The 14,290-nt window shown below is 40.2% G+C and overlaps 1 protein-coding gene across 1 annotated transcript; it reads right to left on the bottom strand.

Moving 5' to 3' along the window:
• Positions 1–1,937: 1,937 nt before the first annotated feature.
• On the bottom strand, positions 1,938–13,615 carry LOC139714704 (speract receptor-like). The gene is made up of 12 exons (XM_071626376.1): positions 13,544–13,615; positions 12,571–12,675; positions 11,972–12,212; positions 11,342–11,494; positions 10,297–10,477; positions 9,201–9,341; positions 7,639–7,762; positions 6,917–6,985; positions 5,877–6,051; positions 3,852–3,950; positions 2,614–2,705; positions 1,938–2,078 (listed from the first exon to the last, which is right to left on the bottom strand). The coding sequence occupies exons 1-12, from the start codon at positions 13,544–13,546 to the stop codon at positions 1,938–1,940; spliced, it is 1,524 nt and encodes a 507-aa protein (XP_071482477.1). The 5' UTR covers positions 13,547–13,615.
• Positions 13,616–14,290: the final 675 nt, after the last annotated feature.

Raw genomic sequence — 14,290 nt, 5'->3', positions numbered from 1 at the left:
TGTAAATTCTTTGATGTCATCACAGGCACAATCATAATAATGTTTCCATGTGATACGCAGTGATAGACTCTAGTTCACCTGAATTTATGATGATTGAAGGAGAAACTCAAAACAATTAACGTAGAAATGCTGTAATCTTTGTACATTTTATTTTCCCTCTAAGATTGCATTGAAGTTTCCCGCCATATTCTTATTTGCATCCGGCAAAATCTGTAGATGTAGGCCAAATTTTGAGATGTGGATTTGTTGTTATACCTTCGTATCTCTTGTGTAAAGGTTAGCTAGATGTACAGTACAATGTATATTATGAATAAAAACTTTATGTAAATGATATAGTACGCTTCATACCAGTGTACATCTCATAAAAGATGTTCAAGTATCCTTTTTATATTTTAACTAAACTTAGTTCAGACTTGTAGTATACGTGAGAGCGTGTCCGTCTGCTTCTGTGCTCCTCAGTGGTTACGCATCATGTTCGGTTTCCTTTTGTGATTGTTTTGCAAGAGAGAATGTGTACGATTTGCGTGCCGATGACGTCATTGTGTACACTGTGATAGGGCCTGTACCAGTCGTCCTAGTAGACATGCTTTGAGCAAACTGGCCCAGGCAGTAATGCTGGTAGTGGGTATAGAGTCCCTCTCTAAAACTTTAGTTCCATCATCCACTTTCTCCTCTTTCCTTCTTTCTATTTTATTTGTTTTTCTCTCTGTATATAGATATACTTCTCTCTTGTTTTTGCTCTCTCCTTCCCACTGTCTGTCTGTCACCATCTCTGTTTCTCTCTCTCTATCTACACCACGTATCTATTTATCTATCTATCTATCTATCTATCTATCTGTCTATCTATCTATCTATCTATCTGTCTATCTATCTGTCTATCTATCTGTCTATCTATCTATCTATCTATCTACCTATCTATATATATATATATATATATATATATATATCTACACCATGTTTCTATTTATCTATCTATCTATCTATCTATTTGTCTACATCATGTATCTATCTATCTATCTATCTATCTATAATCTATCTATCTATAATCTATCTATCTATCTATCTATCTATCTATCTATCTATCTATCTATCTATCTATCTATATATCCATTGCTTTCCTCTTTTTGTCTTCTCCTTTTCTTTCTGTTCTTCTTCTTCTCCTGCTACTCATTCTTTTCATCTTTCTTCAATCTGGTCGGCACCATAAAGTTGCTAGCACAAATAATTAATGTCTTGATGACGTGTCATCTACAAAAAAAGTTTTGATCTGTCATTTTCACTTTATTACTAAATACATGTTTCACAAGTATGTATGGGATCATTGCAGTATCCCATTATGATTTCACAATACTGATCATCAACTAAACATCAATTTGTGTAAGAAAGATACTGAGCTCACAGATAACCAGTTCTCCTAACAAGCATCGTGAACTTCATTCGAAAATGTGCTGTATTCTTGATCTCTGCAGCAGTAATAACAGTACTTGATAAAATAACTTCTCCATACATGATAGTCGAAGATACCGTAAAACTTTTCACAGATCGCGTCGATGCAGTTGTCCACACGAAGAATGAGAAGTAGTAATCACCTATGCAGCATTTAAGAGTCAAAACTTCTTTGTAACATCAGGTGCAGGTACGTAGGTCCATAATACCACTCATATGAGGTGTGTTGTGTCAATCATTTTCGATAAAAAAAAAAACAAAAACAAAAACAAAAATCACTATTGTTTGTGTCCTGATGGCTTTGCAGTAGTTTCTGGAAATGTTTTCAGACATTTCAGTCCTAAAATTACCATTTCTTGGTTTTTGTTTGTCTGACTACGAGTAACATCTTATGTTTGTCCTTTGAGTTTGTTCATAATGTAACCTTTTTTAAGTGTTGCAGTATGTTTCAAATGTGCGGACAGAAGTCAAGGTTGGGACGATAATTTCATCTACAAATCCTCGGGGATTTCCCGGTTGGCTGCGGCCTCCATCACTTCAGCAGACAGTTTTTGTGGTGGGGGCTTGATCTTCATGATTTTGTAGCTTGGGTCCTGACCAGTCAGCCAGTACGTCAGAATTTCACCCTTGCCCTGCAAAGAAAAATCAAACAAACTATGAAATTGTCGCTGTATGAAGTGACGTGGTGGAAAAATGAGGAGAACTTGTCTTTAGGTTGATCACAATGCAAGGGCATAAGAATTGTTTTACACTAAAACAACAGGCCACATCACATCAAATCCCATTCTTTCTTTCAGGCTGGGACCATAATACTGCCCTCGGCTTTGACTCGTGAAATTTGGTCCCAACTCGGCCAACCTATCCCAATGTTCGTCTTCAAAGCCGATGAATATTCCACTAAGTCTTCGTGACATTGCACTGATACCTGGGGTCCGTTTCATGAAGTCACCACATAAAAGTCTTGACATAAATCTCAGAATGGCCAAAGTTGCTCATATGTAGCTATGAGAGACATTCAGAGAGAAGTAAAATCCATTTCATGAAGTCTCTGATAAGTGTGTCTTATGAGCAAAAAGTATCTCATAAGACTTCCATAAAACAAACTCCACTGGTAACGAATCGTATGCTGCACAGTACTGAGCGATGACAATAATCAGCTTTTCCTACCTTCATGGCGACCAGGCCCCTCTCCTCCAGGATGTATCCACCGATTTTATCCAGGACCTCTTTGCACCAAGGGCTGACGTGGATCTTTAGAGCTTTGTACAGAAATTTCACACACAAAAAAGCAACAAACAAACAGAGATGAGACGTTATAGAGATGGCACAGTTTAATACATTGTATTCCACCATCACAAGACACAATTAATGGTTGATATATACCCCCTGTTTCATCATTTTGACCATATCAGGGCAATTACCTCCCCCCCCCCCCCCCCCCCGGACAATTTCCCCCGGCTAAATACTGGTTAGTGATAAGGTTAGAGTAAAGATTAGGGTTAGGGTTAGGTTAAGGGCTAGAGTTTTGGTTAGGTTCAGGATTAGGATTAGGATGAGGGTTAGGTTCAGGGGAAGGGTCGTGGGTAATTGCTCAGGGCTAAATGCCCTAGACCCCATTTTGACATCGAAGGAATCTCTTCAGAAAATACCCTACATTATAAGAAGCATTGGATTTGATCCTTACAGGGGGGTGTTTCATAAAGCTGTTCGTAAAGTTACGAACGACTTACGAGCGACTGGTGATCAGTTCTTATGCTGAATTATAGAAATTCTGATAAGTATAGCACATCAGAACTGATCACCATTCGCTCGTAAGTTGTTCGTAACTTTACGAACAGCTTTATGAAACGGGGCCCTGGTATGATTTCAAACATGTCAGAGTACCAAATTGAGACTTGAAGCATGTTTGTCATACAAACACAGCATAAAAGATGAGACAACATCTCTGCCCTCAGCTCACAAAAGGAAATAACTCTGAAATCTTCAATTTTGACTTTTCTTTTGCTTAGAAGTAATTATCAAAATGGTGGTGGCAGAATGAAAGTTCAATCACCCATCCTTTCCGAGATATTTAGACACAAAAGGAAGTAACTTGATAGATGTTCTATAAATTACTGTCACAAAAAGAAGTAACTCATGCCTGTAACTTCCAACCAATCAAATGTGAGCTTTGATATTGTTGCTCTTCATTTATTTGGCAATCAGCCAATCAGAGAACACCACACGTTATCCTGAATCTGTGCTGAGTGAGTGCAGCAGCAGACCAGCTGATCATCCCCCTCGTACCCCACCCCGCGCCGGCGGATCTCTTGTCAAGCATCCATACAATTGAATGAATGTCCAAAGAGGTCCAAAGTCCCTCTCTATCTGTGATGAAGAAAGAGGTGGTGACGAACCAAACTTACCCAGTCCATTGGACTCCATTCGTGAGGACGTGTTGACGGTGTCGCCAAACAGACAGTACCTGGGCATGGTCAGACCGACTACCCCAGCGACGCAGGAGCCTGGACAGGGAGGGAAATGAGGGAGGAAGGCGAAGAGAAGTATTTAAAAGGATCGTATAGTTTTGGTTGAGACCTAATTTTATGTTTCTAACAATTTTGGTGAGATAATGAGAAACCTCTCATGAAAAATGAAGTATGATCGCATCACCCCTGTCATCCGCAATCTGCACTGGCTGTTAATCCCACAACGAATCAAGTTCAAGATTCTTCTCATCACCTACAACATCATCCATAACCGTTCACCTATATATCTAACTGACCTGATCTCATCGAAACCCAGACCGGATACACATATGGACCTAAGATCATCATCTGCAACCCAACTTAAACGTGGCCCTCGCACCCACAATCGTTATGGTGACCGTGCTTTTTCCGTTTGTGCCCCCCTTCTTTGGAACACTCTCCCTACTCACATTCAGACCTCCACCTCCGTTGACATCTTCAAAAAGAAACTTAATACTCATTTATTTTTAGAGCAGAATTAATTATTATGTAGGCCCTGTATGCATTTGTAGTAAATTATTTGTTATTCCAAGCTGATTTGTATGTTTGGTTGTTTAGCATTGTAAAGCGCTTAGAAACATGTTGTATTAAGCGCTAAATAAATATTTTATATTATTATTATCATTATTATTATATGAAAGAGCATGTAATTCCATGAGGAATTCAACGTTTGTTTGATGAAAATTGGTTTTCAAATGGCTGAAATATCCAAAATTGAGCGATTCTAATAAAGTGTGGGACCCACCTTTTATTATGATCGCTTTGTTTTACTTTTTTTTTGTTTTTGTTTTTTGGTTGTTCCAGTCATTCCAAAACCCGATTTTCATCAAATAAACTTTCAATTCCTCTTAAAATGGTATGCTCTGTACTATTTCATTAAATGTTTTCTTGGTATCTCGCAAAAAGTTAAAAGCCCAAGTCTCATCTCGCCAATACTGGTACCATCCTTTTAAGTGACATGTTCCATCAAGCAATGAGCCGATATCAGCTAAAAAAGTGTTTGGTATAACAGAGAGTAAAATAGGACAGAGAGTAAAATAGGACACAAAAAGACTTTTTACCAATAATCTTATACACTGTAAAAACATCGGTGTTAGATTTAACACCACGGGTGTTAAATCTAACACCGATCAAACTTCAATAAAGGACCACACCCACAGGTGTTGAAAATGCACTGTCATGGTGTTGAAAAGTGTTCACCTGACACTTTGTGGTGTTAATTTGACACTGTACCTGGTGTTATTTTGACACTGTACTGGTGTTAATTAAAAAATGACACCACATGGTGTTGATTTGATATTTGTTGGTGTTAATATCAATGGTTTAACACCCGTCCAGCTTCAATAAGAGACCACAACAGCTGGTGTTACTTTGGTGTAAATTTATTTTCACATTTTTTCAAAAATCTAGTATTTTAATGTAAAATTCTTGATCGTCTTGTTTAAATTAAAAATCAACAAGAAGTGCAGTTACTAAGAAACTCTTCAAAAAACAGTTTAAAATTTGGAAATGACACCCGTAGGTGTTAATTTAACACCATAAATGAGCACCGAAAATTTAACACCAGCTCGGTGTTCACTATTTAACACCGGACTTTTTGCAGTGTAGAAAAACATATAACATGACGTGGGCTTCATTTTTTTTCCCCGTCTTAAGTTCGCAGTTACTTGGGTTTTAGTGCTGCTTGGCCAAGAAGAAAACGCATGGTGTAGTTTGTCATCTGAATCTAACTTGAGTGAAAACATTCTTATATGTTTCATTTATTATTTTTATTAAAATTGTATCAAAAATTTTATTGAAATTCTGCCATTTCTTATTCGTCTGCATTTTGCAGTGATGCTCATGAAAACTGAGTATTTAATTAATGTCAACATGATGTGACATTTGCACTTTAACCTTTAACCCCCTATAATGCTGACTCACCGGAGTGGATACCGATACGGAGCTTGAGGAAGACGTCGGGCCGATGAGGCACGATAAAGCTCTTGACAGACTCGAGGAGATGGAAGGCGGTGGAGGCGATCTGTCCCGCGTGGTTGTTCCCGTTCCGGATCGGGAGTCCCGACACAAGCATGTAGGCATCTCCGATGGTCTCTACCTATAGGAGGAGGAACGAACAGGCATCAGAATTGAATAAAAGACAAGACAAACAGAGAAACAAAAAACAAACAAACAAACGTAGAATCCCCTCACCCTAAAAAAACAACAACAACAAAACGACAAAACAAGACCAAAACCGCATTCCGCCATCAAAACCACTAACATCAACACAACACCACAAAAGAGAACAAAACAAACAAAAAAGAAACAACTTGGTAAACTAAGTTGGTGACAACATTGACTATTTGATTAATCATCACGTGCAATATCCTCAGGAACAGTAACAAAACAAAAAAAAAAAAAAAAAAAAAAAACTCCCAAATGCTCTGATTGCTGAAGTATGTAATACGAGTACAATATTATTGACTTGAACTCAAAACTGCCTAAAGAAAGTGACGTCGAAATCATATTGTATTTGAGTCAGAACCATTTTGGGACAAGAACACCTTCTAGTAAACCCATCAACTGAGGTTTTCTCTTTACTGTATAACATGTTTTTTTTTTTTATTCTTTATGAGAATGAATCAAGCATGTACCATGTACAAAGCTTTTTTTGTTCTTTATTCGAATTTTGTTCAATTTCATATCACAAAATTCATTTTGACAGAAACAAAAACAAAACATTATACAAAGATAAACTGCATTATACGCACGCACAAGCACGCATGCACACACACACACGTTATTTCTCTCTAATACACAAACACATACACACACAGACACAATCACAAATTCTCTCTCTCCTTCCTACACACACGTACTTCATGTGAGTTGCTCTTCGACAATGATTGTCTAAAAACTGCTGCTAAAGAAACCTGCTTGCACATTAACCACTTGATCGGATGATTAGACAACTTTCTCACCTTGTATACATCGTAGTTGGCGATGATGGCATCGAACAATGTGTACAAATCGTTCAGCATGTTGACAACCTGTTTTAACAAGGGCACAACCAATTCAAACTCAGTTACATTCATCTGGTGTACACACCCGACACCGAAGTGGGTCATGTGTGTTACTTTCGTAAGTAGATATGAAGCTATTATCAGTGACGGGCAATAGACATGTACATAACTTATGTGCATTTTTTTAAAGTGGCAATACTGGTTATAGAGTTTTATTAGCAGGATTGATTACAAATTGTTTTCAAAGAATAGAACCAAAACAATCCACAACTGACGTTTCCTTCCCTATAGACAAGACTGCGATCACAGGTGTTACATTCTTTTGCTGGGCTGGGTGTTTGTTTTGTATTGATTGAACAATGACACACTTAGACTTTTTTGAGGGAAGCGTGCCACAAAGCGCTAGCCTCTTTCCGTATTTTGCCTCTAGTTTGGCTCAAGCTCGCGTGGCAACCCTTTGGTCGCTTGGCTCGCAATTACTACAGTGAGAGGACCGATACAAATCGCACTCTTCGTAATTTTTCACTCATGGGCAAAATTTAATACGTTACACAGAAAAAACAACTACAACTAGTATCCAACAACAACAGAGAGAACATGGTATGCTTCGATCACTTCTTGCGTCTTTTATCAGAATGCGAAGATATTGAGGTTCAATGTGGATTATAACATGGACGTACCTGAATGGGAGTACTGGCGGCGGAGAGCGCGGTGAAGCCGACGATGTCGGAGAAGAAGATGGAGACCATGTCGAAGGACTCAGGAAGGACGGAGATACCCTTGATGAGCTGGGAGGCGATCGACCTTAAGGAGGAGAGATGGCGAGATCGTCATCAACACAGAAAGAGGGAAATGCAGAGAGAAAGAAGGATCCTAGGAATCTATAAGGTACCTCCATACGTACAATGAAGTACTATGCACTTTTCAACGTGCATAGTCTTACGGTGTTATTACTTAGCCCATTAACTTCTGATTTGACCTCAACATAACTTTGGGGTTGAGGTCGAACAATGCACCCAAATGGTTGTTAATGGATTACGCAGATATTGAATGTCTAAATGCGCATGGCGAATCGCGTATATATTGCCATCAGACTTCCAGTAATCAAAGCACGTTGACGCGCGCATGTGCGACGAACGCCTATCATGCGCCTTGAATTATTCTGTGAACTACGAGTAGATTCTAGCCATGGATTTGATTTAAGGTACCTTCTTGAATTCGGACCGATGTATAGTTAACCCAAAGAGATTATACCCAAAAAAATCTCTCTGGGTTACCCCTATAGGCCAGCGAATGGAATCACGACCACATGCTTTGCCCCATACGCAGAGACTCCAACTCTCCCGTTTTCGACGGGAGATCTTCCGCCGAAAGCGCATTTTTGCAAAATCTCCCGTTCTCCCGCTTGAGACTTGATTTCTCCCACCCTGGCTCTGTGTCTCCCATTGGAAAGGATTTCTTACTTATTGCTATCGTACACTGTAAAAACATCGGTGTTAGATTTAACACCACGGGTGTTAAATCTAACACCGATCAAACTTCAATAAAGGACCACACCCACAGGTGTTGAAAATGCACTGTGATGGTGTTGAAAAGTGTTCACCTGACACTTCGTGGTGTTAATTTGACACTGTACCTGGTGTTATTTTGACACTGTACTGGTGTTAATTCAAAAATGACACCACATGGTGTTGATTTGATACTTGTTGGTGGTAATATCAATGGTTTAACACCCGTCCAGCTTCAATAAGAGACCACACCAGCTGGTGTTACTGTGGTGTAAATTTATTTTCACATTTTTTCAAAAATCTAGTACTATAATGTAAAATTCTTGATCGTCTTGTTTAAATTAAAAATCAACAAGAAGTGCAGTTACTAAGAAACTCTTCAAAAATCAGTTTAAAATTTGGAAATGACACCCGGAGGTGTTAATGTAACACCAGAAATGAGCACCAAAAATTTAACACCAGCTCGGTGTTCACTATTTAACACCGGACTTTTTGCAGTGTATATTGAAAAAATAAGCTTTAATTGGCACCAGAGAACATCTAGAACCCTAGGAACTTCGCGCTTCGCACACATCAACTTGGAGTCTCCCGTTTGCTAGGGGTTTCGGGCGGGAGAATCTCCAGATCAGAAGGTGCTTGGGGTTGGAGTCTCTGCATACGAAGAAGGAACACTTGCGCGCGGTCTCTAACATCTCTCCCTGCCAGTCCCGCTCTACCACTCTCGCCATACTCACGGGGGTAGCATTCGGTGGAGCAGCTGTTCAGTCTTGGCCTTCTCTTTCCTAAGCTCCTGCGTGCGTTCGTCCACCAGTTCCTCCAAGTTGTTGGTGTAGCGCTCCATGATTGCGATCATATTGTCGAGGATGTTCGGCTTCCTGTGCAACACGGAGACGTTTGAGTAGTCAGGACACACAGGAGGACATTGTCATTCACAGGGGCGGATCCAGGAATTCCATAGAGGGGAGGCGCTTTTCCAAAATTAAAGTGTTTCGCACGCGCCCCTCCCTAATTTGTTACTTCTTTTGTTTCAACAAAACAAAAAGAGGGGGCGCGCGCCCGGTGCGCCTCCCTCTGGATCCGCCACTGATTCATGTGTTCAACATCAGTATACGACCAAATATATCTGGGTACATATTAATTTGCAATCCATTTTCAAGAGTGATGCTCCGTTAGAAGGGCAGCATTGACCGAACTACAAGAAAGCTTTCCTATAAAAGCTCTTTTTAAGAATAAAAAGGAGACGCCGTCGCAAGAGGACTTGACAATCCCAGTGAAACCGTAGCTACTTTATTGCAATCATCATCTGCCTGATGCAACCTATTGTAAGGATAAGGTTTACACAAACCTTAGGATTTCAAAACCTGATTTGAACGACTCTGATCATCTTACGTTACAACTTGTAATTGTTCACATTGCACCCGCGATGTTACCGATAAGGCTACTGATGGGGTAGGTGAGATTCATAGCATGATTTCTTGTCATTGTGAAATGGACTTCTCACGGCAATCAGTGTTTTCAAGTAGATTGCACGGCAGCGCTCTATTGCAATCAATACTGGTACGCAGAACACAACTTTTAACTGCAAATTATCTCCCACACCAACTTATTGTGCATGTTGCTCTGTCACACACTATCTTACAATCATACAACCGTGCCTTTCAAATGCATTACATAATCAACCATCGTCCAGTGTTCCATTATGAGACCTAACAGCTACGCTGGGACTAGAGGCTAATAGGACCTACCTATTTGCGTGCACATTATAAAAGATCATGGTGCATTCAAGACCAGAGCAACAGAAACCATAAGTGAAACCATGAATCTCCTTACAGTCCCTTCTGCAGTGGCGCCAGCATTGACCGGACCTCCACAATGTTCGGCCTCTCGTCAGGGTTCTCAACCCAGCAGGCCCGGATGGCACTCAGCACGCAGTCCGGCGCCGCAGCGTTCACGGCGTTGAGGATCGGGCGGTACGGCGGAACCTCGCTATTCGTCACTCGGGCAAGAATTTCTGGAAGAGGGAGAGCGGAAGATGGAGAGGGGGGGGGGGGGGAGAAATTGAAATTGAAATTGAAATGAAATTTATTTACCAAACAAACATCGTTAACATAGTCACAACAGTCAATAGTTGAAATACAGTTTGGCAAACAGGAACTGCCAATAGCGTACAGGCTATCGAGGCCAGTCCTTTCAATGATATAGGCCTAACGCATTTACAATATTCACAGAAGAATTGTTATATGTACATATTTACATGTTTTCAATTTCAATTTCAATTTCATTTCAAAATCATATAAAATGTGTTATGTGTACAATGAGTCAGGTGCATTGCTACGACAGTGCATATATCAACTAGTGCTAGGGATACTAAAGAAAAGGAAAAGAGGGGAGAGGAAGAGAGGAAGCTTTTCAGATAATGAGAAGGACGCATAGAAAATAGAACTGCGTAATGTGTTCATCAAAACAGAATGATAGTAAGATTTAGCTTCAAAGTTGAGCAGCTACGAATAAATAAGTAATGGAACAACAAGAAAAGCTATATAATAATTGTAAGGGTGCAGTTGATTGAACAGCAGCACAAAAATACGTCATGTCTGTAAAGCCATAGCGATAGGCCATTGCTACATGCAACTGCAATACATCAAATTAAGGAGCACCACGGAATTCATTCTAGAAATTGTTTGATCGTGGCAGTTGGCCATCTGTGTTAAGACCTAGCCATGACATGGAGGGTAGCTTTGGGAACCACACATCTTACATTAGTAGTTTTGAAGCCGTTGTCAAGGCAACGATAGCTGATGACGATATCACTTCGCTGTTTTTTTTTTCTTGTCTGTTGTTGCTGTTGTTTCTTTTTTTTTTTTAGAGAACTCACCAGACAGTTCGATCTCGTTCTCGAAGAACGGTTCCTGTCGAGAGTACATCTCCGTGAGGATGATGGCGAAGGAGTAGATGTCACCCTTCGCGGAGCCGCCCGGGGGCATGTTCTTACCCTGCCGGAGATGTTCCGGAGCCGTCCAGAGTTTCCCTGTTGTGACGAAGATGATCGCAGAAAGAAGTTAGCCAATTAGAGGCAGGGGTCGAGGTGTGATATTGAAGGTGGGGGACCAAAAAGGTTTTTATTTGTTTTGATTCTTTTTGTTGTACTTTTTACGTTGACTTTCATTTGGATTTTTTCCGTTTGATAATTCAATTTTGTTTTGTCCTGTTTGGGTTGTTGTTTTTTTTTGGGGGGGGGGGATGGAAAGGGTGGGTGTGGAGGATGTTATGTCATTGCACACCCCATTACTCTAGCACTGGAGTGAAATTGTTATTATGATGACCTGCGCGCTGAGAAAAAGATGACCATGGTACATAGTACTTACAATCAATAATATATTGCTATACACCTTAACAACAGTGCGTCTACACCACATGGGACACCACAAAGCCCCAAAATTACAACAGACTTCCAAATACAGTGATAGATGATCTCGTGAACGATCACGATTGTAGGCGCACTCACTGACGAGCTTGGCGTGCTCGCCCTGGTCCACATCTTCCTTCTGCCCTTTCTTGAACTCGTGCAGGCCGTAATCGGTGACCTGGAGCACCCATCGGTTGTCGACCACGCAGTTGCTCGACTTGAGGTGGCCGTGGGACTTGATCTCCGAGCTGTGGATGTAGAGGGTTCCCTTGACGAGGTCGGCGATGAGCGAGGCCAGGAACATGTTGTCGAGTTTGATGTCGTCGTTCTCCAAAATGTCCTGAATGTGTGTTTGTTTGTTTTTTCGACAGAGTGGTAAACACTATTTATTGAGTTGGGTCTCAGAGGTGAAGAACAATAGACGGATAAACAGTCATTAGATTGTTAGTCATAAAGACTGACAAATAGATAGATTATGGCACACTGGATAAGAGGATAAATGCACAAATACCTATAGAATAGAAGAAAGAAGGTATTGATGAAAAGGTGCATTTTGAAAACATTCTTATTTCTCTTCCCAATCACCATAAATTCTGAAACTATAACTAATATCTGTATTTTGTTCAAATGCAAAAGTCTGAAAATCATCCGGGGGGTCTCCTTTAATGGTCTCGCATGGAAATGCGCGGAAACGTTACCTGCAAGCTGCCCTTGGCACAGTAGTGCATGAGGATGCAGATGTGGGGTCGGTCGATGCAAGCTCCGACGAACGGACAGACGTTATCATGACGCATGTCTCGCATCTGGGAAAGGAGGGGAGGAAGGGAATTGGAGGTGTAAGAATAGAGGTAAGCGCTTCATTACTTCATGACTTCATATCCATAAGGATGACTAATCAATAGTATTCAAGTGATAGATCAGTGATTATGGCAGAGTGGAGAATTTTCATCTATGACGCATGGAATATTAGGAGTTGTAATTTGGTGTTATCAGTGAGCTTTAGATCTTCGACGCGAACGCTAAGACGACGCTATCAAGGCCTAAAATGGTGTTCTGCACATGCGCGAGACAGCTGTTTCCATTGTCCAGCCCAGAAGGCTGAGTCGTTTTACAGTTCGCGTCGCAGATCCAAAGCTCGCTAGTATTATCAGATATTGTTATCATTACAGGCATTTTTTTTATTATTGTGTGACTAGGCCTATACATCCAGTTTTCATTTTCTAATTTTCAAGAGAATACGTGGACACATTTGGACATTATGTTCATTCAGTTGTGGTAGTGGGCCATTCTCACGATGCCACCCTGCAAAACATGCCCTGGTTGTTTCCTTAAAATGTTGAGTGCATTATAATGCATCGACATGAAAGTGTCTTTAGATTCCGTTTATATTCCCGTTAACCACATAACAATGATAGGACTATGCATGCTGCGTGTTATTTCCATAAATACATACTGAGAACATACATTTCTCTTGTAAAAGATTAATTTTGCGCATGAGAAGACGTCGAATACGACATATAATAAAATTTGCGGTTTTATACCTTTGAAATTCTGACATATTCGAAGGAATCACCAAGATCTTCTGAGAATGGGAGTTTCTTCCGTTGTACTGAAGTTGTAACCTCTATTAAGCACCTTGCCTTATGTTCTACATTGAAAGGGTGCACTTACCATTTTAAGTTCCTTTCGTACGCTCCTCGTTAGGTCGATATGGTTCTTATGCACAGCGTGGATGGCGCAGATTGATCCCTGTCATAAAAGAGGCATACCATTATTAGCATCCATTTACGTGTCGAACATTGTACAAGTGCGTGGTATCCCTTTCTCTGGCCGAGATTGTGGACAATACAATATGAACAACGTTACGGGATTTTCTGCGTCAATCGGCACTCGTTGTACAAAAAGGGTTAAATGTTACGAAAGGACGCTGGGATTAGATACACTGTAAACCTTGGCATTACTGTATTATAAAATCGACTAACGTATCTATCTTCTTAGCATATAGATGATAATCTCGTCGAAGGTTTCTAAAGAATCGCGCGAAAATGATATGGTAAGACTTCCCTTTAATTTTAAAGTGTAAGTTTATTAACTTTCTCGAGGTTGGCTTCCGAGAACATGCAATGGTTTATCTCGCACCACAATATACAAGGGGTTTGATTTCGTCTTATCTTTGTACGAATCCTCGAAAGTGGCTTACAAGGACAAAGTTCTCGGTAAAATATGTGAATTTATAAAATGCAAGACAGGAAGAAAAAGGGAGATAAAAACGAAGAGGAAGAGGATGGGATAAAAAAAAAATGAGGTGAAAAAACAACAACAATCCTCCAACATATTAAACAAGTAACTTAGTACAAGAAGAAGTAGTTGTTTTGGAGGAAAACGAACTCCAACAAGAAGTACAACATGGACATGATG

Source organism: Diadema antillarum, unplaced genomic scaffold, assembly GCF_040938485.1.
Source record: "Diadema antillarum isolate AM-2024a unplaced genomic scaffold, OU_Dant_1.0 seq00002390_RagTag, whole genome shotgun sequence".
NCBI classification, from domain to species: domain Eukaryota; kingdom Metazoa; phylum Echinodermata; class Echinoidea; order Diadematoida; family Diadematidae; genus Diadema; species Diadema antillarum.
This window is presented reverse-complemented; position numbering and strand designations above follow the sequence as displayed.

Coding starts and splice junctions, on each gene's coding strand:
- LOC139714704 (XM_071626376.1), bottom strand. Junction 9,342..10,296: donor GCGCCACTGCAGAAGGGACT/GTAAGGAGATTC, acceptor CGTGTTGCACAG/GAAGCCGAACATCCTCGACA. Junction 3,951..5,876: donor CCGTATCGGTATCCACTCCG/GTGAGTCAGCAT, acceptor CTCCCTGTCCAG/GCTCCTGCGTCGCTGGGGTA.